This window comes from Catharus ustulatus, chromosome 8 (assembly GCF_009819885.2).
Source record: "Catharus ustulatus isolate bCatUst1 chromosome 8, bCatUst1.pri.v2, whole genome shotgun sequence".
Classification (NCBI taxonomy): Eukaryota; Metazoa; Chordata; class Aves; order Passeriformes; family Turdidae; genus Catharus; species Catharus ustulatus.
The window spans coordinates 31,927,741-31,950,151 of record NC_046228.1 but is presented as its reverse complement, the minus strand read 5'-3'; the positions used below and the strand labels follow the sequence as shown (position 1 = coordinate 31,950,151).

General features: G+C 45.0%; 1 protein-coding gene across 3 annotated transcripts in view; it reads right to left on the bottom strand.

Moving 5' to 3' along the window:
* The window catches only part of PRKG1 (protein kinase cGMP-dependent 1), a 358,167-nt gene that overhangs the window by 285,800 nt on the left and 49,956 nt on the right, over positions 1 to 22,411 (bottom strand). For all 3 annotated transcript variants that reach the window (XM_033066125.2, XM_033066123.2, XM_033066126.2), the window contains exon 2: positions 14,656 to 14,822. In XM_033066125.2, the coding sequence (XP_032922016.1) occupies positions 14,656 to 14,822 (167 nt within the window). The remainder of the gene's footprint in view (positions 1 to 14,655; positions 14,823 to 22,411) is intronic.

The window sequence follows — 22,411 nt, the reverse complement described above, 5'->3', positions numbered from 1 at the left end:
CTCCAAATAGCTGGGAAAAGAGAAAATGTCTTTCTGCACCTGTATTTTCTCCCTCTAAATGAAAAGGTTGTTTCCTGACCCACTGAAAATTATGAAGCAGATCAAGAATGACAGAAAATGTTTTCAGGCTGAGGGAAAAGGGGACTCTCCTGTGGGCAAATGTAATTCATCTGAGGAAGGGATGACAGACTGGATCCAAAATAAATGAGGTGCTGAGCGATCTCCCTGAGCTTGGAACAGCAATCATGTGAAATATTGGTGTATCCAAACAGGGAGGCAGATACTGGCATCTGCTTTGTGCCATGGAAAACCAGAACCTGAATCTCCTCAGTGGTTACTCCCCAGGTGAGATCCAGCAGGTGCAGAGCCATGAGGGAATTGGGAAGGAAGGATGAAGGAGAAAAGTGTAACATTGTTAGAGGGTTTGTCCTACAAACACCACCTGGCCACTCCATCACACAGAAAAGGAAACAAAGATAATGGAATGCAAGTCCTGAGCAGAAAATGGGATTTCTTTCCAAGGAAATAAGACTTGGAACTACAATAAAACCTTTAGCCACAGGGTTCAATCTGTAAAGCATACCAAAACAAACAGGATGGTTTTTACCTGGATTACTGATGATTATGGAATCGCCCAATATGGATACACTTAAAAATATTCAACAAAGGGAGCCACTGACTAATTGTTGGTGTGCAGCCTGCTGGGAACAGCTGCTTTGAATACTGATCACCTGAGCAGATTAATTCATCATTAATGTCTGCATGGAACCTGGGCATTTCTAAAAATAAATGTCTCTTCCCAGTCAGGGCAATTGGGGTTTGTTTTATTCTTTTGGAGGTGAAACCTGGCTCTTTAGGAATGTGCTGGGAAGACCCACAAAAAAAATATAATCCCTCAGATTTTGTCACTCTGCCGAATCCTGTCAGACTCTGGCCTTGGAGACCAGGTCTCAACCTGCTTGGCCAGGTAATACTGGCTTGTTCACAGCACTGAGTGCTCCTCTTTCACCCTGCTCAGGGTTTATCCCATGGTTTGGGTAGGTTTATGGCTCATCCCAAGGCTGGGTTTCACATGGAGCACAGACTCCGTATCCCCATGCTTCCTCTAACGGGGAATTTCTCCTCCTCCAAGACCTGCCTTCATGTCTGCCCCAAGCAGGTAAAATGACTTTATTAGCACAAGCACTCTGCCATTCCATTCCAGTAGTCAATAAAATCCTTTCTGTCTGTCTGTGCTGCTTTTCCTCAATGGCTTTATCGTTTGCTGATCAGTTTTCCCCATTCACTGAGACACAAATCCCACACGCTGTTACTGCATTCCCCAGCTTCCCACAGTGCAGCAATCGATATTTTTTGAAATGCCTTTTCCTGAGGCCAGCATTCCCTTCCCCTGCCCTCCCTGGGAGCCTTGGCAGTGTTGGCTGTGAAACAAAACGATTTTTGAGGTTATTAACCTGCACAGGGGCGCTGAGGGGAGAATTCCGCACATCCTCTAAAATGAATTCCTCTGGATTGCACAGCAGCCCAAGGAGTTGTTCCCTGGCACGAATAATAGGCCAAGCACACCAGTGGCTGTTTTCAGCCCATATTTTAGGTTATGGAATTGCTTCTTACTGAGGTTTTGCTTGAGATTAGGAGAGTTTCAGACTGCCTGAGAATGCAAATTTTAGGGCAGCTTAGCAACAACAGCTCAGGGGGTGACTTGTATCAATGACAGAAGGAAGAAAATAGGAAGGATTGGAAAAAAAATCTCCTGCAAGACCTTGGTTAAAGCTTGTCAACAACAGAATCTGGCTGCTCTTCCCCTGTAAGAATTAGGTCTAACTTTGGTAAACATCACCAAAAAAATCTCTCATTTTATCAGCTAAAAGCATTTCACTTCCACATGCAGTACTTGGGTTCTTGTATGGAGAAAGTCCTTAAGAAAGCAAAAATTTGGGATTGAGACCAAGACAAACCACACAGGAAGGACTGTGTGGCAAACTGATCAGGAGGTCATTCAGGAAGATTGCAGGGGAAAAACACAGATCTTTTCAAAGACACAGAAAGATCATTTAGCCAAAGAGAAAGTGCTGGAGGTGCTTCCACCCAGATTTGCTCCAGGACAGCAGCCTGGCACATTTGGCTTTTCAAATTCACTTAGCCTTGATCCATTATCAGTATTTTTAACTGGCAGAATCCCTCCAGCTGAACTTCCCACAGCAAAGACAAGAGGCAAGCACTTCTTATGCTTCAGGAAGTGGCCCTTAGCTCTGGATAAAGTTTTAATCCCAAGTCCTAAATCATGCAATGAAGGGTGAAAGATCTGTAGAAAAAGAACACAGTGAACCATTTCTGTCCAAGAGTGCAACAAGCACAGTGTTTATGTTCCCAGTTACCAGGAAGATCCCTTGTGTCCCAGTTGTGTCCTTTTGGTTTTTTATGATGCCATTAGTCAGCCATGGGGGTGTGGGGCCTGAGGGGTGGAAGTGTTCTCAGTGCTCCATCAGCAGACTCTCTGTGACTGGGATTTATCCAGTATGAGCTGGAGGAAAAATCACTCAGCCTCCCTCCTAGATGACTTGAGGCTTTCCCAGGCAGATGTTCAGCCTGAACATCCCTTCCCACCAGAGAACAAGCAAGGAAAAAGCTGAGACACTTTGTTTTAATCACCTTCATTAACAAACCAATCATTAAAAGTTTAATTTCTTCACCAGAAAGACCAGTTTTGAGGCTGTGTTTGTGATGGAAAGCCCTGAGGAGGAGTTGGGGTGTCCATTCCTCCAGGCAGCACCAAGGCATTCAGCAAACCTTTGTGCCCAGCTCACTGTCAGGAACAGGAAAGGTGCAATTCCCTGTTAAAGCACACAGGGAATTGGATTAAACCACTGGAGCTGTGACATGAGGTAGCAGTGTCTGATTTTGGGAAAACTCAGCCATTTAACAAACCCAGTTCTCTTTTCTCTGCCTGTCCTGAAGAACTTGAGCCCCACCAGGGTGTTCTCCCAGCTCCCAGTCCTGCCCATGTGAGAGGATGATGTTAGAATTACAAGCAGGCTGGAGACAGCAGCAGCAGCAATATTCCAGCACATTAGCAATCATCTGCCATGGGGAGAGCTAATTTTTGCCTCATTAGAGCCTGATATGAATCTGTGATGTTGAACAGTTCCGTTTGCAGCTGCTCCCAACCTGTTCTGGCCAGGTTTTTGTGGTAATCACGAGGCTGAACTGGGGCAGGGATGTTGGGAAAGCATTTCTTTCAAAAGAAACATGGTAGCTGTTAATGCATACAAAGATTCAGTGAACCCTTCTGGTTCTTTAAAGGGTACCTTTTCCATGCTTCAAATCTTTCCAGGGATCAGGAAAGACATCCAGGGATGAGCGAGCACAAGGTCTCACAGGCCACCAGGGATATATTCCAAATATCCTGCATATAGCAAAGCTGACAGAACAAATGCCGTGGCAGGAAATAGCTAAGTCAAATTAATACAATTACACATTTCCTTTGGAAGGGCATGATACTTGAAATGTAAAACTCTACATTTCCTATGGAATTGTTTATGTCAAATTTGTATCTTGTCTTTCACCACTGCGGGGGAAAAAGAAAAAAATTATTTTTTTTTGCTCTTAGGACTTGTTGCCTGTTTGGTTCTGCTGGTGACTCCTAATTCCCAGATGGCAGAAACCTCCTCATCCCTGGCACATTTCCATTCCCTATTCCCCTTCTCCACAATACAGAGCAACCTGCTCAGTGGAAGCTGTCCCTGCCCATGGCAGGAGGTGGAACTGGATGAGCTTTAAGGCCTTGTCCACTTCCAGGGATTGGGAATCCACAACTTCTCCATGCCAGGACCTCTCCATTATGGGGAATAACATCCTGAATAAACACAGGACAATCCAAATCAGTCTGACAGGACTCTGAGAAACCTTAACACTGATGCTCGTCCCTCCCACAGCACTGTCACTGCATCAACTTGTTTATTATGAGCTTTTAAAAACAGTGATTCTTTCTATTCCTTATGGAGCTCTTAAAATCACAAATTTGTAATATTGAAGTGAATATTCCCTGATTTCTGTTCTGGCATCAGAGCCATTCGTGATGCAGATATCCCACAGTCTGACAGCTGATCTGCATAATGTGGTGAATGTACTTATAACTCATCTCCAGACAGGGAAATAAATCCCCAGCACCTCTTTTTGCTGTGGGCTGCAGCACAATGCACAGTTCTGGAAACGCCTCCCAAGTGCCAATCCTGACTTGTAGGGTTCAGAAAATTAGAACTGTGTTAGAAAACTGATCACATTTTCATCATTTACTTGGAGGAACAAAAGACCAGTGAGAGTTTTTAACCCGTATCCTGTTTAGAAATAGGCAACCCTAAGTAATAGGATTTATCCATTCTATGGGACTCAGTAGGGACCTGGAGCTGCTGGAGAGAGCCCAGAGGAAGCTCCAGGATGATCAGAGGGATGGAGCAGCTCTGCTGGGAGAGCTGGGATTATTGAGCCTGGAGAGGAGAAGCTTTGGGGTGACCAAATTGTGGCTTTCCAGTACCTGAAGGAGCTACAGGAAAGAGAGACCATGGACAAGGGATGAAGGGACAGGACATGGGAATGGCTTCCCACTGCCAGAGGGCAGGGATGGATGGGACATTGGGAAGGAATTGTTCCCTGGGAGGGTGGGCAGGCCCTGGCACAGGGTGCCCAGAGCAGCTGTGGCTGCCCCTGGATCCCTGGAAGTGTCCAAGGCCAGGCTGAACTTTGGGGCTTGGAGCAGCCTGGGACAGTGGAAGGTGTCCCTTTGAGGTCCCTTCCCATACTCTTCCCTGCCTTGGCCCAATCAGCACTGAACAGTCCTCAGTCAAGTCCCCACATCCATATCCCATTCCACAGTCCATTGCCTCCCATCAGTTTCCATTTACTGTGAGATTTTATGTTCTGCTTTGGCCCCAGCTCTCATTCATTTTTTCAGATGCTTTGTTTGAGGCCAGAGCACGAAGGAAAGGTTTCACTTACTGCTCATCTTCCTCTGGTAAATAACAACATTAAACGGAGCATGGAGACAGCAGCTCGGTGACAGATGGGGTTGTGCTGGTTTGTGTCACCCAAGGACCTGGCTCGGAATGCTAACACATGGAAATCACCCGGCTGCACAACTGGGAAGCAAATCTGAGCACCAGGAAGAGACACAAAGAGCTCCAGCCCTGCTTTTTTTGTCAGCTAAATCAGAGGCTCGTCTGGAAATGTTGGAGGGCAGGTTGGAGCAGCCTGGGATAGTGGAAGGTGTCCCTGCCCGGGCAGGGAATGAGATGTTCTTCAAGGTCCCTCCCAGCCCAAACCATTCTGGGATCTAGCATTTCTTTTGCCAAAGACAGAAAACTGAGATTACCATTATAGTTCAAAAGGCAAAGCAGCACAAGAAGCTGTTGGGACTTCTCAGAACTCCCAAGACCCTTGATCTTCCCAACCACCACCCAAAGCTCCTGAGGAAACCCACATGCTTTTTGTTCCAGTCAACAGAGCACAAGAGCAGGAAATAAATGATCCTCCCAGCAGCAACGATGAGTAAAGTAAGTTCTGCAGTGTTAAATATGTTCAGCCAAGTGGGGTCTTTAAAAAAGGCCTGGTTTCTCAAAGAAGGAAAACAATGTCCTGGAGAGAGCTGACAAATGACAATAAGCAGAGGCTGCTGGTGGAAAGCAGAAAATAAACTTCCTTTCTTTTCATTCATCATGCAGCAGGTCCACTTGTTCCCTCCAGATGAACATTCCCAAGGACATCTCCTTCTCTTATCTTGTACCAACCAGGAACAAAAACATTCCTTGCTTTAAAAAAAAATGATCTTCCATGCGTTTATTCAGTCCAAATTTGAACATAGGAGCACAGTGTTAAATGGAGATCTTGGAGCTGGGTCTCATTTCAGGGCATGTTGACCAGTTGGCTCTAAAAAAACTCTATCCTGGGACCTGACACTTGAGGATTTTCCTCAGCCACTCTGGAATTTTTACCCCAGGGGTTACTACAAACCTCCAGGGATCACTGGAAAATTTACATTTCAGCAGTGGTATCAGTTTTCCATCTTACTTCTGCCAAATATATCTAAAACTTTGGACTGGGAGGAACTTGAAAGCTCATCTCGTTTCACCCCTGCCATGGATTACACATTTAGGGGCACAAATGGTTCCATAATTCTTAAGAATATTTTTTGCAGGGATGCCTGCAGTAAATTCCTTAGTTATTCATTGTTTTCAATGACACAATCTGTGCCAGGTGCTCTGGGATGACCCTGCTGGAGCAGGGATGTGGCACCAGATGTCCCTCCCACCCTGACTTGTCCCACGATCCCAAAGGCAGCAGGGCTTTGCCATAGCCAATTCCTCACTCCCCACTGCACATTTTAATCCACATTACAATTGGACTTGCCTTTTCTGAGGGGGATGACTGTCACAAGAGAACAGGACAAAAGAACACGCTGTTTTGGGCTGAAAACTCTTGGGGGAAAAAAAACCTCATTTAAATCAGATTTCACATAGTTATAAACAATGACCTTTTAAAAGCTCCTGGACCTCTTCAGCCCCCCCCCAAAAAAAAGTAATGGGAGGAAAGAGCTGGGAGAACAACAAGCAACATAAAATACAATTAGCTTTAGGAAGCCAGTGAAGTTACACATCACTACCAGTAAAAATAACAAAAAGGCCCCACAATTCAGGCAGAAAATGACTTCAAGTTGCCTCCTACTCCAAGATAAGAGTTTACAGAGTCTCAGCAGTGATAAAGAGTCCCTTGTGGAGCTCCACTGGAAGGATGGGGTTGCAGAACTACCCCAGGATTATTGCTTTTCCAGATCTGCAGCATCTCCAGGCCCTACTGCTGCATATTTAGAATATGAGAAAGCTCACCCACTGTTATTTCATGTTCTGGTAGCTCCACAAAATAGCTTTTGCAGTCAGAACCGAGAGGTTATGAAAATATTTAGCACAAGGACAGCAAACATCTTATTTTTATTAGATTTTCCATCTTAAATCCAACGTGTTCTGATTGCATTTAATTATCATCTGTGCCTGGATGTGCAAGGAGCAGCAGCTGCTGGGATACACTGTAATTTCCATTATTTTAGATAAATACAGTGCAAACATTGATCTGGCATTTTGATTTGTTTCCTAAGAGCAGAATTCTCATTTTTCCCCTAAACCCATCTGCCAGGGCTGCAAAGAAGTTGCAGATCAGGACCCTGCACATCAAAGCACAGGAAAAATCAGAAAACTTTGCCAAATAAGCAATGCAAACATCTCTCCCCACCCCTCCCAGTTTTATCCTTTTGTTTGGATTTATTCTCAGACCTGTCTCTGTCAAACCTCTGGGCTGCACAAAGCCTTGGCCACAAAAATCCATGGGAGGTTTTTCCCACCAAAATAGTAGAAGAAATCTCAGTGAAGAAGAAAATGCAGGAAATGTTCTCATGAGCTTCCCCTGGGGTAAAGAGATGTTCAACCAAGGTGAAGTGCTTTTAGGAACATGGAAAAGTTCCCTAGGACCAAGGGGAATGGTTTCCCCCATTTCACCCATTCCTGCCTGGAATAAGTCACTACTTGGCAAGTCTTTGGGATGAGCTCCTACAGGAAAGCCTGCAGGATTCCAGATGAACCAGGAGCTGATCCTGGTGGGATCCTTCCAGCTCCAGGCTGTTCTGTATTTGTGCAGTTCTAACCCAGCCTCTCTCTCCCTCCCCTTCCCAAAACTGCTGATTTTGGGCTCTCTCCTTGCAACAAAGAGCAGGAACAAAGGGCACAGAGCTCTCATGGTCTGATTATTTTTGTAGATGAGTTTTCCAAGCAAACAAGGAATCCAAAGCCAGTGGAGCCCACCCAAAGGGAGCCTTCCCTTTACTGGTACTTTAATGATAGTTTGGATTCTAACACTGGAATTTTTCTATCTGCACAAACAGCCTGAGTTACAGAGCCCTGGAGTAAAAGTGGCACAGCCAAAGGTCAGGATCCAGGCTCCTCCATGTTCACTGCTGGGCTGAAAAGTCCTTTTATTTCACATTTCATTTGTGGGAGCCACAAAAAAAAGGGAGTCATGGAACAGTGGGGGGGACAAGAAAGACATTTGTGCCTCCCTTTCCATCTGCTATTATTAATAAAATGAATGAGGCTTTATCTTCCCCATTTCTATGGTAAATAAAACCCCCTTCACCACAAAACAGCTTTTGCATAACTGCTGAGCAGTACAAAAATAAATGGCACATCAGCTATGATCTTATGTGGAGGAAAAATCCCCTATAATTGCATTTGTCATACAGTAGGAGCTGTTTTAGAAGAGGTTACACCTAGTCACTGTTTTCCCTGGAGAGGGGAAGATGGATATCTGGCAGCCTGGGGATGAACCAGGTTGTAGGAAAACATTTACAGAATAATTTATCTATTTGATAAACTCTGTGTACTCCTCCCCAGCAATGAATTCTCTCAGTTTTTGCCAAGGCTGCCCCAGTTTTGTGTCAGTACCACACTGCAGAAAGACTCAGAGAGGCTCAGGTAATGATGAGAGGAATGGCAAGAAGAGTAAATCACTGTGACTGGGAGCAGACCCCAAAGAAAGCCAGGCATTCACTGGGAAAATGAAAGGAATTCTTGGGTCAGCTCGACACTCAAACTTCTACAGCCCTGCAGAAGAACCTGCCAGCAGGCCCCTCTCATCCAATTCCAACAGGGATTTGTGCTGGCAGCAGGACTTGGCTGAGGACAGAGACACCAGACTTAGCTGTTTGGGGGATTTACATCTGTATAAATCATCAAATACCCTCCAGTCCCTCCTGTCCTCTGTTAGCCCAGCAACACCTTGCAAATTTGGGAAGTCTGAAGTCATCAGTGCCAGTCTGGATTCCATTTTCCTCTCCTCCCTACCAAATATTGGTTTAGTTAACAAAGGTTATGTTTTCCTTGCTGAAAAGGGATGACTTCACCATTATTTCTTATTGTATTTTAAGTGTTAAGGTTTAGTTCTGCAGGTTTAAAAATAACTGCTGTATCCAGAATATCAAACCACATCAGTCATGAACCCAATCATCCTTTCATATCCCATTTCATCTCATGAACATTTCATGAAATAAGTACAAGAGATGTTTAATTCCCCATCACTAATATGGGTAAATAATACTCTTGGAAAAGTTAATTATTAAGACACCATGAAATTAAAATAACAAGCTGATAACAGTGGAAGATTAGCATTTCATTGCCCCAGGTATGGCAGGACAACCCAATTTCTCCAAGAAGCTGGAAACCCATGAAGCCTGCAGGATTCCAGAGAGGAGTAGAAGAAAAAACCCTGACCTGACTCTTGCCCAACCCTGCGATACCAGGATGAAGGAAACAGAAATTAATAGTACAAAAACAGATGAAAGCATGAAAAAGGAGAGCAAAGAAGGAGCTGCTGCCACATTTCCCAGGACATTTTCCCAAACCTCATGGGAAGTCCTTAGGAAGACAGGCTCCTTGGAGGACAGTGATTTGTTGTGCAGAAATTCCCATGTTGCCATAATTTCCAACTGATTCCTTGCCACACTGAGCTCCTCTGGACACAGAGCAAATGCTCCCCACCAATCTCCAGAGCCAACACCTGTGCAGAGAGATGCTGTCCTGGACATTTGCTTGGGACAGAAGGCCCAGAACCCTCCAGAGGAGCTTTGGAGGCTCAGGGAGGGCCCAAAACACCTGCTCTGAGAGGCAGAAAAGTCCTGGAAGCAGAACACTCAGTTGTGTTGGAAAAGCCCTGACTGCAATGGATGCTGTTGTTATCACCTTCCACAGTGCCCCTGGGAGATACAGAGGTGGGAATTAGCAACATTATCAGGAAAATACTTGGGAAAAGCACTCAAAACTGCCTGGTCCTGCACCAGAAGGAAAGGGATTTCCCAGAGGAAGCCTAGCAAGGGCAGTATTTGGGCACACAGCCAGGAAAATCTCACCTGCAGGGGCTCAGCTCCATCTATCCAGGTGTGATCCCAGATCCCAGCCTGCCAGTGACCCAGAACAGCCCAGCACACACAGAGTTCAGTCACACCTGTGCCAGGGCCTCCCCACCCTCCCAGGGAACAATTCCTGCCCAACATCCCATCCATCCCTGCCCTCTGACAGTGGGAAGCATTCCCTGTGTCCTGTCCCTCCATCCCTTGTCCCCAGTCCCTCTCCAGCTCTCCTGGAGCTCCTTTAGGCACTGGAAGGGACTCTGAGGTCTCCCAAAAGCCTTCTCTTCTCCAGGTGAGCACCCCAGCTCTCCCAGCAGAGCTGCTTCATCCCTCTGATCATTTATGCTCCTTAAATCCAAACCAAGTCTCTGTTCTCCACATTTTTTTTTCATTTTAAAGTATCAGTCCCACCAAGCCCTTTTGCTGAGAAGAAGAGGATCTGACTCACAAGACCCTACAGAGAATTATTCCCTGTAATCAGAGCCATAAAAAGAGAGGAAGGAAGGGTCAGAGGGAGGTGACACAAAGACACAGCACTGGGGATGACTGCAAAGAGCATCCCAGAGCCTACAGGAGGGACAGCAGGGGACTGCCCAGGTGGGAAAAGCCAACAGGAGGGCAAAGGGAGATGTGGGAAGGGAGAAGTGTCAGTGGCAGCACACTGAGATGAATCCTTGGGGCAGAGGTTGTGCAGGGAGAAGGCAGCGGGGTGATGCCTGGGGGAACACAGACAACATCCATGTGCCTGCCTTGCTTTGGATTCAACAGGAAAAACCCCAGAGCCTCCCAGAGGAGCATTTCACCCCTCTGAGGCCCCATGGAAGGTCTGAAACAGCCTCCCATTTGTCTCTGTAGTTCAAACAGCCACAGGGACTTTGTTTGTCTTCCCTTATCCCACCCAGCTCCATGTCGCAGCAGATCCCGCAGCTTCTAGGAACACACTCTTCCCAAGACTCCCAGAAAGCCACATTCCCGTGGGAAATCACAATTACATCCTTCCTCTACAGGAGCTACCGAGAAAGAAGCAAGAGACAAAGTCACCCTAAAAAAATAAAAGGCAAATCCCCATGACCAAAGACAAAAATAAAAGGAAATTTAAGAGGAGAGGGAAAACTACTAAAAACAGGGGTGGGGGGAAGTGTGGGCTGGTTCTCAGCATGGTTCTTAGAAAGCTGCTTCCTCCCTTTCCAAGCCTGTAAAAGCAGGAGCACACAGGGGATTTTTCTTCCCTCAGGTTCTCCAGGTGTGTGCAGAGGTGCAGCCTCAGAATTCATCTGCAGCACCCACTGCCCATACAAAACCACAAAAGAGTTAATCCAAGGAATTCCCCCTCCCCCCTGGGTCACTGAATCATTTCTTCCATGCTTCATGGGAATGGCACCAACCCTCAAGGGAGGACTCTTTACACCTATTGCTAAAGTTTCTAGAAAACCGAGAATATCTGTTTATTCACAGGAGAGCCTCAAACCTGGACCTTGTCACCTGATTTCTCCACAGCATCTTCCTGCCCTAATCCAACCTGACAGCCTGCAGCTGACTGCCTCAGCCAGAGGAAACATTTGGGGCTGGAGATGAGACATCACATTCATCCTTTCATATAATTTATTATTCTTAACCACCCACGCACAGCTCCAGCCTGTCAACATGGCCCAGACCGGAGGTGGAGCTCTCTGAAAACACCTCTCCAGGCTGCCACATAAAAAGTGCTTTCAGTAAAATTTTAGGAATGTTGTGAAGTCAGCAAATGCAAACCTACAAAACTAACACTTGGAAAATGTTTAGGTTTTTTCCCTTCATGAAAAAAAAAAAACCAAAAAACAGAGGTAGCGGACTCATTTATGATTAATTAGCAAGAACTTTTTTTGGCTCTAAAAATCCTCAATTCGAAGACAATCTGTTGAACCCCTCTCAGAGCTGCAAACTTTCTCCCAGGAAAGGGAATATAACCAATAAATAAGTTTCTTTTCCTCTCACAATTGTTGTTTTCCATGCAGAGCTGAGAGTTCCAGTGTGGAGTAGTTTAAGGCAGAGCATCACTGTTCTCATTCCCTGGAGGAATATTCCTGCTGGAGGTGGGCACAGCAGGGATGTTTGATGCTGCCAGCAATTTCAGCCCCTGATGGATACTTGTCATGTCACAAATACATTCGTTCCCACCTTCAGAGCACAGCTGTAAGGGAAATTTTTTGGTGTTGCTCAAGGTTTTGGGCATCTCTTGACCCATTTCAGTTACTAAGGAGAAGTTGAGGGGGTTTCTTGCTGCTTTTTGGACACAAGGGAATCAGAGAGTGTTCCCAGAGGGCTGGAGGAACAGCACACGCAGGGTGAAGCCAGAGAAAAAGTGTTTTTAAAAATAAGATGTGCTGGGGCCAGCACCTGAAAGCCTGAACTGGGGGCCTTCATATCCCTGGAGGTGGGAATTCGGCCAGCAAGACACAGACTATGGCTAAAGTCACCTCAGAATACAAAAAAAAAAAAAAAAAAAAAAATTAAAAAGCTTATTAGACTTATTAAAAGCAAAGAATCTCTAAATTCAGGATGCTACTTGCTGAGCAATTTCAACTTCAGCTCCTGACTCAAAGTTCTAGTTTTTCTCACTACCAGTTCAAAGAAGAGCAAGAGCCCAAGTAAGGAATGAAAAAGGAATTAACAGAAGGAGGACACCATTTATTCGATTTTTGAGAAAACACCTTAAAGATAGGTCTCTTGAGTAGAGTTTTCCAAATAACAGAGTTTTTATTTGGGTTTGTTGTGTTAATAATTGAGAGGACACAGAGTGATAAACCAAAATGAGCTCTCATAACTATAGCCCAACCTATTTGATAATGTCCTCTCCCAGTTCCATGACTTCATCATCACTCATTGCATTATGTCTAAACATAGACTATAAACTCTCCATAATTTAGTTTACAAAGCATTATGCATATTTAGGGAGCTATCTAAATAATCTTAAATTAAGTTACAAAGCCAAGGGAAGAGCCAAGTCATGCCCTCACACACACAGGGCTGCCAGGAGAACATGGAAAACCTCAAGTGCCCCAAAAACACAAAATTTGGTTTTGACACACATTTGTTGCACACTCATCACCACATGGCCATCTGATAAATTATAACCATAAATATGATAAAATCTATCAGCAGTAAAGGGTGATCTGAGTCCCAAGCTGTGCTCAATACCCCAAACCATGCTGGAAACAGTTCTGCCCCTAAATCCCCCAAAAATCCTCTCCAGGGAGTGGGAAGAGGCTGAGCAGGAGATAAATACACCCTGACATGTCCTGTTCTTAGGGTTTTTTTCAGGGGACAGCATTGAACACAACATCCCAAAAGCAGCCAGGCAGCAAAAACCCCATGAGCAAAACCTCTGGTATGGGGGGAATTTGGGAGGTGAGCACAGAACTGCACAGTGCAAATCCTTCACATTTCCACTGGGAAGAAAATATTATTCAAGGATTATTTTAAAGCAGTTTTTTTATCATCAACAGAACAGATTCTGCACCTCAAAGTAGTCTCTGTATTCAGAGGACTGAAAACCTTAAATCTTGCCATGCAGTGCTGGGGGTGGAAACACATAATTCACAGAAAAACCATTTCAATGTGCAAAATTCAAAACTATGACAAACCAGAGGAATTAAACCTGTGCCTTGAGAAAGGACTTAACCTTAAAAGGACAGAAGCTTCAAGTTGTTCTGGGAAACCAGTGAGGAGTATTTGCAACTATACAGCATGAGGAATTTGGCAGGAAAGCTTGTTTAAAGGATGGCTTACTGCCTTGGAAAGACTTGTGTTTAAAAGAACAATTTAAGATATTAAAATATAGATAGGCAACTAAAAAACCTCCAGTCTCCTTAGGTGTTATCTGGCCAAAATGTTTGAGTTCACCAGATGGTTCTGGTGAGGAACAAGAAGAATTTGGTAAGCATTTATCCATTGTGGTACCAAATCACATCAGGAAGGAAAACAGGGATATTTCCCTCAGAACTCAGCATCAGCCACTCTGAGGAGAGGGATGCTGGATGCACACAAGGTTTGATCCAGCTCAGTAACTCTGACAGCTGACATACACTTCCTTAAAAAAAAAAAAAGCACAAATATACATGAAATGTGCTCAGTTCAACACGCGGAGAGGGAGAGAACCTGGAAGGAAGACAACACCAAACACAAGGAGTTGGGATTTTGGAAAGGCAGAACATTGGCAACATCTGTTAGAAGATTTTTACAAAGCTGAACACTGCTCTGGTGCTCATGAGAAGCCCCAGCACACTGTGACAAAGCTGTGCTCGAGCACAGGGGCTGCACTGCCTTTGTGCCCAGGATGCACCAACACCATTTTCCATCCTCCCAAGCACGGCTCCTGTGGAGAGCCACACCAACATTTACACCTGGGAGGAGGCTGTGGCCATGTTCTCCCTGTTCTGATCTCCACACCACCATTCTTTCTGTTAAAACCCTCCTTTATCCAGCAAGGCATGGCCTCCAAGGCAGGAGCTCTGCCTAGGGGAGGGTTATTGCAGTGCAGGGTTAACAGTTTTCACCTCCTTTCCTTACCCAGGCGGGCACGCAAATCCAGGCGTAATTTTCCAGGCAAAAGCAGTCCACACAATTTTCAAGCAACCATATTTAGACAACCTCTTTCTCTGAAACCGTTTTTCCCATGAAAGTTTTTGTCTCTAAGTGTTGAAAACAAGGAATAAGATCTTTCCCAACCCTACCTTCCATGACGTAGACCAGGGAACCCACATCTCCCTCCTTGATGATGCAGCTGTCCTTGCCATACTCCACAGGGTACATACAATCCACAATCTCCTGGATTTGGGACAATTCCAGGTTCTTCATGAAGTCATTGTCAAGGATCGCTTCCTTTATTAGCTCCTTGGACCTGGGGGCACAAATAAAATTTAAAAAAAAAAAAATCAGTGTTTTCCCTAAAAATGTGCAGACAAGTCAAAGAAAAAAATTACAGAGAAGTGAACTTGCAATTATTTTTTGTAAATAAGCTTTAGATACACCCAGCATTGAAATAAAAATAGATCTTGTAGAGTTGCAGAATCCTCTTTTAGCTACAAGTTTCACATCTACATTAACACAGCTACTTGAAATAGCTTCCATACACAAAACTGAAAGGAAGCACAAACAAGAAGGTAACAGATTTATTACTCGGTTTATTATGGTTTCTATTAACTATACAAACTGGAGCACACCAAATGGTGAAACTGCACAGATTCTCTGACTATTTATATTATAATCACTACAGGAGGCATTTGGCACAAAACTCCTAGTGTCCACTTGTGCAGGTGGACAACTGAGAATGTTAAATCCTGATTTAGACCGAAACTAAAGCTCCTAAAACACCTCCAGGCTGGTCAGTGGCTCCTCAGCCCTTCCTTCCTCACCCTGGGGGCTGAGCTGTTCACAGCCAGCAGCTCCCTGCAGAGCCTCAGCAGTCAGGAGGGTTTTAGCTGTTGGAAAGATGAACATGAAGCAAAGTTTTCAAAAAAACCACTTTAAGGGGTCAAGGCTGCTTGAAAAAGAGCCAGAGTGGGACTTGAGGAGACCCAAACCAGCCCAGCCTGGGGGACACCACGGTCCCACCCACTGCAGAACCCGCTTGGTGATGTTTAAGATTCCTTTTATTCCTTTCATAGTTTCAAGGCTATTTGAATACAATTCATTCCACTGGACACCAGAAGCCACCAGAACTGACCCTGCTGAAGGGCAGGAGGGGACAGGACCAGGCTGCCCATGGAGGAGGCAGGCTCAGGGAACCACAAAACCACTCCTGAGAGTCAGAATCCACCTTCACACCAATCCCTGACTGCCACTCCAGCCCCTCCTGGTGCAAATAAGAACCCCCAGGAAAGCCTGCACCTGGGGATTTGTAAGGCTGACCAGGTGCTGCACAACCCCATTTCCTGTTCCAAGCCAGAGGATGCTTTCCCTGCTGTGCCTTGATTCAGCTCTTGACTGCTCCTCTGGTCTCAGCCACCCCAAATCCTCACAACAATGAGCTCGTTATTAGTGTTGCCCAACTGCCCACCAAAGAAAGCCTAATTAAAGCTTTTGTGTTCATCATGTCAACCTGCACTCAAATTCCAGGCATTTATTTCATTTCAAGATTCCAAATTTACTTCATTGCTCCTTGGTGAAGTCAGGCTTTCAAGTGGAGTTGCTGTAAGAATACCCAAAAAGACTGTGGGGAATTCCTGGCCCAAGTCAAACTTCCCTCTGGATGTAGAGATCCTCAGCATAAAGCAATGCTCTCCTTATTGGAAATGAACATGGGAAGGGATTTGAGGAGGAGTTGGGAAATTTGGTCCAAACTTGGCCTCAATGAGCTTAAAGGTCTTTTCCAACCTTTATGATGCTAGCCAGGGGACAAGCAGTGAAACAGAGCCAACATGAACAAATCTAGGGAATTCAAGAGCTTAATACTATTATCATTAATACTATTATTAATAATAATATAATATTGTATCAGATGTGTAAGAGAACATCTGAACCACCTGATTCAGTCTCTGTCCTCCTCAACACAGGAATATCAGAGCAAGCTCAGGGCCCCCAACTCATCCAAACCCTTTTGAACCATCCCACAAAATACATCACCATGAAGGAAAACATGCTTGCTCGGGCATCAATGAAACACAGCTTCATCTCTGCCCTATCTGAGCATCCTAAAATTAAATACCCACATGGAAAGGGCTGGATAATAACTCAGTCATGCTTGAATATGAACAAAATAGGCTTTATTAGTAGAGATAATTGGTTAAGATGAGACTTTGACTACAAAGCCTGTGAGAAAAGCACCTCCAGCTGCCCTTAAACAGTGCTGGCTGAGGAGCAAAACCACCTTGCAAGCCAGCTGCCTATTTATGAGAGTATTTCACAGAATCCCAGACTGCTTTGGGTTGGAAAAAACCTTAAAAATCATCTCTTTCCACCCCTCCCACCACAGACTAAACCACCCTCCATAGTCTGGGAGCTCCAAACCCTTCCAGCAGGAAATATTCCATCCATCTTTTAGAATCAAGTAAGAAAAAAAGCTGAGTTTGACATACTTGAAAATGAGTTGGTGCTAAAAATACAGCATCAGAGCTACAAACAGAGCTCCTCTATTGTTCCCTGTGAGAGAATATTCGTCACTCTTAATAATTCAGAAAAAATTATTCATGCACTGTGGCTTGCCAGTCCCACACACTCACACATGCCAGGCCTTCAGCAACTTCCATAATACTATTATTATTATTATTATTAGCTTTTATTTCCCTGTAATTCACAGGTGCCATTTCAGATAAACAGGCTTTTGTCCACTGTGTTTATTCTTATGTACAATCCCAGGTGGGTAAAGCCCTCCCAGACCATCAAGTCCAACTTGTTCCCAATCCCCACCTTGTCACCAGCCCAGAAACACATGAACCTCAGAACACATGAATTAACTCCTAGTTCCCAGCTGCTCCATAACAAATAGTTCCCAATCACTCCATAACAAATGCTACACCAAACCAAGCCATTCCTTAATCATCACCAGTATTTCAAACTAGCAGCTATCCCACACATGTGAATACAGGAATCTACCCAGTAATTCAGAATAAAAAGTATTCTAAATGCTTAAAAATCACACTCTTGCCATGGTAAGTGCTTTAAACAAGACACAGCTGTTCCATTACCTCATTTTCCACCAGTGTTTCTTCTGTACTTTCTGGTTCAGGTTTCTAATAGGAACAACACACAAACAAAATAACCTACAATATTTGTAAGGTGGCAGGACTGTTTCCAAACGAGCTTGTCTGAAGGAGGAGGATTTCCATGAATATTTACTTAGCACTGGAGTGAATGTCTCTGCCTTCAGAGGGTCACTCAGAGTAGAAAGCAGTTATTGCCATCTTTCCAGACCAAGCAGCCTGGCACCAAGCCATCCCTGTTTTCCTGAAAGATTAATGACCAAATGTGCTGGAGACTTGATGAAGAGTTTAAAAAGAGGGCACAATCCTCTGCGATACATCCTGTCCCAAATCAGTTTAGGTCCATCACAGTAATTAATAAGGCAACAGGAGGAAGAAGCTAATTGCATTCAAATTTGCAGAAGTCATGCAAAAAGAACCTGAACAAGTTGCCTACAAATAGGCTTAATGCATAAAAAGCTGGCAGTGCTGCCTCTCAGGAGCAGGGCACACAGAGGGGAGTCCATCCACACACCTCCCAGTGCTGCACTGGGGGTGCTCTGCTCCCCCAGCCCAACCAGAGCCAGCCACCAGCACCCCCAGCAAGCCAAAGAAATTTCATTTTTTGTCTCACCAAACAGAAGCTGTGTTGAGCTGTGGAAAGCCTTATGTTAAAGGTTTGCAGTGGCCACAAAATTTCAAACACTGAATTTCAAACCCTGTTGTGAACATCCACTGGCACAAAGGCAGGAGGTAAATAAAAATACTGGTTTGTAGCAGATGGGAAATAAAACTCCTGAGATGCATCCCCAGCAGTGTGGGGAGCTTGAGAGAGGGGGGGATTCTGCCCCTCTGCCCCTGTGCTCAGGTGAGACCCCACCTGCAGAGCTGCCCCAGCCCTGGGGCCCAGCACAGGAGGGACCTGGAGCTGCTGGAGAGAGTCCAGAGGAGGCACCAGCATGATCAGAGGGATGGAGCAGCTCTGCTGGGAGAGCTGGGATTGTTCAGCCTGGAGAGGGAAAGGCTCCAGAGGGACCTCAAAGCTCCTGCCAGTACCTAAAGGGGCTCCAGGAGAGCTGGAGAGGGACTGGGGACAAGGAATGGAGGGACAGGACACAGGGAATGGCTCCCACTGCCAGAGGGCAGGGATGGATGGGATATTGGAAAGGAATTGTTCCCTGGCAGGGTGGGCAGGCCCTGGCACAGGGTGCCCAGAGCAGCTGTGGCTGCCCCTGGATCCCTGGCAGTGTCCAAGGCCAGGCTGGACTTTAGTGCTTAGAATAACCTGGGATAATGGAAGGTGTCCCTGCCCATGGCAGGGGTTTGGAACTGGATGGGCTGTGAGGTCCCTTCCAGCCCAATCCTTTCTGGGGTGCTTTGCAATGCACACAGTAAAACACCCAACCCTGCAGCACAGTCTGTTGTTATCCTGACAGGAATCCCCATTTTCCAAGGAACACAATAAATGCTCATCCCAGGCTCTTCCCTCATATCAACAAAAGCCATGTTCCCTGGGCTGGGTTTGTACCTTTTGGCGTGTACAATAAATATTAGAAAACCAAGTTACTCTTCATCCCAAAAGGGCTTGTTTCAATGTGGAAAAGCCACTTGCTAGCTTTAAGGAAGGGAAGAATTTAGGAGCAGATGAGAAAACTTCTGACAGACCCCTCCAGGGATGCTTCCAGAAAGCAAAGCCCTCCCACCACAGCCTGTACTGGTGCAGCCCCAGTTTGCAATGGAGCCTGCAGGAACCTGAGGGTCAAGGGGAACTACCCAGGATTCATCCCCAGGGAATCTGCTACTGTCAAGAGCTGATTAAAACAGAGGCGGATCAGGAAAAATAGAAGAAATAAAGAGTTAAATTTAAGGATTAGTAACACAATTCTGAATTTTAGGGTGTTCAGCACCACAGCTTTGCAGCAAAACCATTTGAAACTTCCAGTAAGGAAAATGAAAACCAATGTACTGATTGGACAGGCTGGAAGATGCCTGCAAAAAGGAAGAAAAAGCACACTTTGGAGTGACAAAAATAAGGCAAGACCATTTCTTTAGCTGTTTCCATCTCAAACCTATGATCAAAACTTTTCAATATGCCAATACTAATGGGTGGAAGGAGTATTTTTTTCTGGAGTTTCCCCCATCAGGAATTAACAAATACTACTTATAACCTCAATCTCCATATTTAGGAGGGAAATATCCACAGGAACTTGACTAAGAGAGATCTCAAGTTTACAGCAGTAAAAATGCAGGGCCCTTGGGAGATGAGAACTCCTTATTTACTCACACAATAAACCTTGCTCAAAGCTACTACAATCAGTGTCACTTTTTGAGCTGGGTCATCACTGCTGTAAAAATACAAATTATTTGTAGAAACTCATGCCCAAAAGCACTATCTTTTGGGACCTTCCATATCCCTGCCCAAGAATTAAGCTGATTTCAGAGATAAGAAGTATGGAAACAAAAAAAAATGCAGCCTCTGCCCCCAAATCTGATGAGGGATACAAGAATCCAGCCAATCCCTACAACAACCGTCTGTTTAAAATCCAGACCGTGAAATGTTTAAAAGTGTTTACTTCTACAAAATGTGGCCATGGAAAAAGAAAAAAAACCTTCCTTAAAAAGGGAAAACATAGCCAAGGATTTCTCCTGCTCCAGCTTCTCTGAAACTATCCAGCAGGATATGAATACAAGGCAAGAAGTGATTATTATTTTTTTAAGCTGTCTCCACATGTACCTCCCTTTCTAAAGTGGGTGTTCATTCCAAGTGTCACAAAAAGCAAAGGCTGCAAGTTCCCAGCAGGGCTGAGGAAGCTTTTTTGCTCAAAGCTCACCTTTGTAGAGCTTCTAACTCTGTTTTAAAGCCCTTGGGTAGTTCAAAGAGCAGGCAAGACTACAACACACACTCAGCTCTGCTCTGGAATAGAATCCCAGAGTGGTTTGGGTTTAAAATCAACTCTCTCCACCCCCTTCGGGCTGCCCCAAATACCTTTCACTATCCCAGGGAGCTCCAAGCCCCATCCAAACTGGCCTTGGACACTTCCAGGGATCCAGAGGAGACACAGTTTCTCTGTGCCAGGGCCTGCCCACCCTCACAGGGAAGAGTTCATTCTGTCTATGGAACTGAATTTCCCCTTTGGCATTCCCAGAACTCATCCCCCCTTGTCCTGGCACTCCAGTTCCAGATGCAGAGTCCCTCTCCAGTTTCCCTGTATCCCTTCAGACCCTGGAAGGACCTTCCCTTCTCCAGCTGACTCCCAAGGGAAGCTGCTCCAGTTCCCTCAGCAATTTCAGGAGTTGCTCAAACATTTCTGTGTTTCCCTTACATTGAAGTATCTGCACAACTCATCCGTGTCCTGGCCACACATCCAGAGGTCCCAGTCTGGCAGCTGAGAACCACAAAGCCTTCAGTGATACCAAAATAAGCATCATCAAAAGACAGCAGTCCAAACCCATTCCTGGCACTCCTCTCTTCCCAGCAGGCTGGGTTATGGATTTTGTCAGCTCCTAGGTTCCCATCTAAGAACCAGAGGTAGGAAACAGAACTTCCAGGATGATTATTTAATCCTTCAATCACCAGCTTGAAGCCCACAGCCTTCAGCAACGCTGCTTTTGCAACCAAAGTGAAATTCTTGGTGCCAAGGCAAGGTGGAAGGTCCTCCATGAGCTCCTTTAGTGCCAAAGCTCCCGGAGCAGGAACAAACCCCAGCACAGGGCACTTCCTGAAATGCTGGATAATGCCTTCAAATCCTAAAACCTGCAAGGGAACACAAGATCTTTTCATGGCTCACTCTGAGGAGAAGAGCAGGAGAGAAAAGCTCGAATCTTTGGGTAAGGTCTGGGGCTTGTTTGGACTCCAGTGCCATTAATAGCTGATAACTCTGCATTAGCTGTTTGTTTTGGCTCTGGATAAAGCCCACTTTGGATGTTCCTTCAAGGGGATTTTAAATATAACTCCAGAGAGCTATTCTTGTCTCAATAACTGGGAATAAGAGTAGGATTCAAGTCTGGGACTCAGTATCATGAAGGCCTTTAAATACACTCTTGGATTTTCTTTACAGTGCTTCCTTTTCCCACAACTCACAACCCACAGCCCATCTTCAGGTTTTAGAGGAAATTTCTGAGCAGGATCTTCAGCATCTTCAGCAAGGCTGCTCCTGAATAGCTGGATGGAAGAATGTTCTTCACAAGAGTCCACTAAAATTTTTAACCAAACTGCCAATTTAAAAATAGGTTATGCAACTCTACCCTCATCTAAACCTGGTAAGCCAGGAAAATACCTGCCACATTTCTAGGTTTTCTTGCACTTCAGTATAACTTAGAGTTGCAGAATCGAGTTGCTCTGCAGAGAATCTTGCTCAGACAGCTCCACTTAGGATTTCTAAATATATCAGTACACTGCTGTTCATTATATCATATTTTGGCACTCAACATTTAAAAAGAAAAATCATTTTAGCAAAAAAATATTCAAATCCCCTTTCACCTACGCTGAAAATTGTTGTTGGTATAAAAATACTGTAGGCAAGATTTGGTTAACTTGCATTTTAATGTGTCTCACCCCACAGATCTTAATTTACCGCCCTTTTTTAGGCTCTTACTTCACATCCTACAAAGCCCCAGGTTTAGACACCAGAAATGTTGGCAAGCTCATGCAGGAGAAGAAGTTGGCTCTTGCCAGCACAATTTGCCTCCTCCTGCACTCTCTGACAGCTCTGAGGAACTCCCACATGAGCTGCATTTTGAGAAACCACTACCAAGCCCTCCGAGAAGGATTAAGCAGCTCCATGATTACCTGAAGCAAACAGCAGAAGCT